This window comes from Octopus bimaculoides, chromosome 7 (assembly GCF_001194135.2).
Source record: "Octopus bimaculoides isolate UCB-OBI-ISO-001 chromosome 7, ASM119413v2, whole genome shotgun sequence".
Taxonomy (NCBI): domain Eukaryota; kingdom Metazoa; phylum Mollusca; class Cephalopoda; order Octopoda; family Octopodidae; genus Octopus; species Octopus bimaculoides.
Genome location: NC_068987.1, coordinates 22,263,638 through 22,266,170, shown reverse-complemented (window position 1 = coordinate 22,266,170; position 2,533 = coordinate 22,263,638). Strand labels below are relative to the sequence as shown.

Genomic DNA, 2,533 nt, shown 5'->3' with positions numbered 1-2,533 from the left:
ACATCGCTTGACAACCGATGCTGGTGTGTTTACATCCCTGTAACTTAGCGGTTCAGCAAAAGAGACCGATAGAATAAGTACTAGGCTTACAAAGAATAAGTCCTGGGGTCGATTTGCTCGACTAAAGGCGGTGCTCCAGCATGGGCGCAGTCAAATGACTGAAACAAGTAAAAGAGTAAAAAGAGTAATGTTGGATGTTCAATGGTGTTCCAACCATGACCTTCCCACCTTTGGGTCTGTTTGACTTTTTTTTTTTTTCTTTTTTTTTGTGGTGGCAAGAAGTTTGTTTCCCAAACCACATGGTTGTTTCCCAAACCACATGGTTCTGGGTTCAATCATAACCATCCCATCTTTGTTTTCTTAACTACATGGCTATGTGGTTAAGAAGTTTGATTTACATCAATATGGCTTTGGGTTCAAATCTTACATTGGGTATGTGGTGCCTTGGAGAAATGCCCTTTGTGTCTTCTTTTCCACAGGGGTTGGCCAAAGCCTTGAATAAAATTTGATACATGGAAACCATGTAGAAGCCTCTTGGATAGACTGTTCTATATCTAGAACCACATGGTTCCAGGTTCAGTCCTACTGTGTGGCACCTTGGGAAAGTGTCTTCTACAATAGACTTGGACCAACCAAAGCCTTGTGAGTGGATTTGGTAGACAGAAACTGAAAGAAGTCCAAGTGCATGTGTCTCTGTGTCTGTGCTTGTCCTCCCCCCCCCCTACTACTGCTTGACAACCAGTGATGGTGTATTTGTGTCCTTATAACTTAGCAGTTTGGCAAAAGAGACTGATAGAATAAGCACCAGGCTTACAAAAAGAATTTTAAAAGTTCTGTTCAACTAAAACCCTTCAAGGCAGTGCCCCAGCATGGGCATAGCCACTGTCTAATTAGCTGAAACAAATAAAAGATAAACCCGCAAACAGTCAGGTGACTCATGGAACCAACACTAATGTTGGGAGAATAGAAAGGAAATACTGAAAAGGATTTGGTTTCCTAGGCAACAAGTTCTGGGATTCCCCAATATGCTAAAACAGCTTTTTCTCTAAGCCCATGCTTCTCAAACATCTTATTTCACATTTTTTTTTAATACTTGTTTCAGTTATTCGATTGTGTAACCATGCTGGAGCAACCCTTAAAGGTTTTAGTCAAACAAATCAAATACAGGAATTATTCTAAAAGAGTGTAAAGGTACCCTTTGGTCATGAATAACCATGGGATTGCACCTAGAAAGGTACCCTCTGAGGCACAAGTCCAGGCAACGTTATTTATGGAAGACCAACAGTCGCCTGCCTCCTCTCTCCATGCTACCAATGTTATCCAGCTGAGTGAACTGGAGCAACATGAAATGAAGTGTCTTGCTCAAGAAGACAACACAGTCCAGTCGAGGAATTGAACTCACTACCTCATGCTTATGAGTCCGATGCTCTAACAATTGAGCCATGTGCCTTCTAAAAGAGACCAAGAAAATAAGTACCAGACTTTAAAAATAAGTCAATTTGTTCAACTAAAACCATTCAAGGTGGTGCTCCAGCATGGCTGCAGTCCAATGACTGGAAACAAGTAAAAGATAAAAGGTAAAAGAACAGATGCAGTTATCCTTCCTCCATTACATCTTAAATTCATATGTTGCAGCCCGAAAACGAGGAAGAAACTGGATAACATAGTTCTGGACACATAGCCTGAAAACAAAACAGATGGGATGGTCACATCTGGAACATCATTGATCACAGGCCTGTTCAATTAGGACTAATATGACAACAGTGTGTATATGTGTAATAATGGCGATGATGATGAGGAGGAGGAGGAGGAGGAGGAGGAGGTGGAGGAGGAGAAGGAGGAGGAGATGGAGGAGGAGAAGATGGAGGAGGAGAAGAAGGAGGAGGAGAAGGAGACAAGATAGTGATCATGACAATGATTTTGATAAGAATGACTAACATGATGATGAGGAGGAGGAGGAGGAAAAGGAGGAGGAAGAGGAAAAGGAGGAGGAAGATGGTGATGACAATGATTTTGATAAAAAATTGACTAACTGATGATGATGATGATGATGATGAGGGAGGAGGCGGAGGAGGAAAGGAAATGATGATGATGATGATGATGACAATGATTTTGATAAGAATGACAGACATGATGATGGTGATGACAATGGTAACTAATGATGATGAGGAGGAGGAAGAAGTCAAAAAGAGGGGGATGGTGGTGTTGGTGATGATGACAATGATGGTGATTTGACTTACCCGATCAAAAGAGAAGACGTAGTCATGGGTACAGTTTTTAGATAAATCTGCATACTTGATACAGCCATAGGCAATGGACTTCTTTGCTTGTTCAAGTTCCTCTGGAGTTAAGACCTGGAGAAACAAAACAAACAGGAGTCAAAACAAACATAAGTCGAAACTAAAGTGTCAAAGAAACAATATATATATATATATATATATATATATATTTATACACACACATATATATACATATATATATACATATACATATACACATATATATATATATATATATATATATATATATATAT

General features: G+C 39.8%; 1 protein-coding gene across 1 annotated transcript in view; it reads right to left on the bottom strand.

The window, feature by feature from the left end:
* The window catches only part of LOC106881690 (arginine--tRNA ligase, cytoplasmic), a 282,449-nt gene that overhangs the window by 14,858 nt on the left and 265,058 nt on the right, over positions 1 to 2,533 (bottom strand). Inside the window, exons 12-13 of the mRNA XM_052969135.1 lie at positions 2,241 to 2,354; positions 1,614 to 1,669 (exon numbers count right to left, since the gene is read on the bottom strand). Of these exons, the coding sequence (XP_052825095.1) occupies positions 1,614 to 1,669; positions 2,241 to 2,354 (170 nt within the window). The remainder of the gene's footprint in view (positions 1 to 1,613; positions 1,670 to 2,240; positions 2,355 to 2,533) is intronic.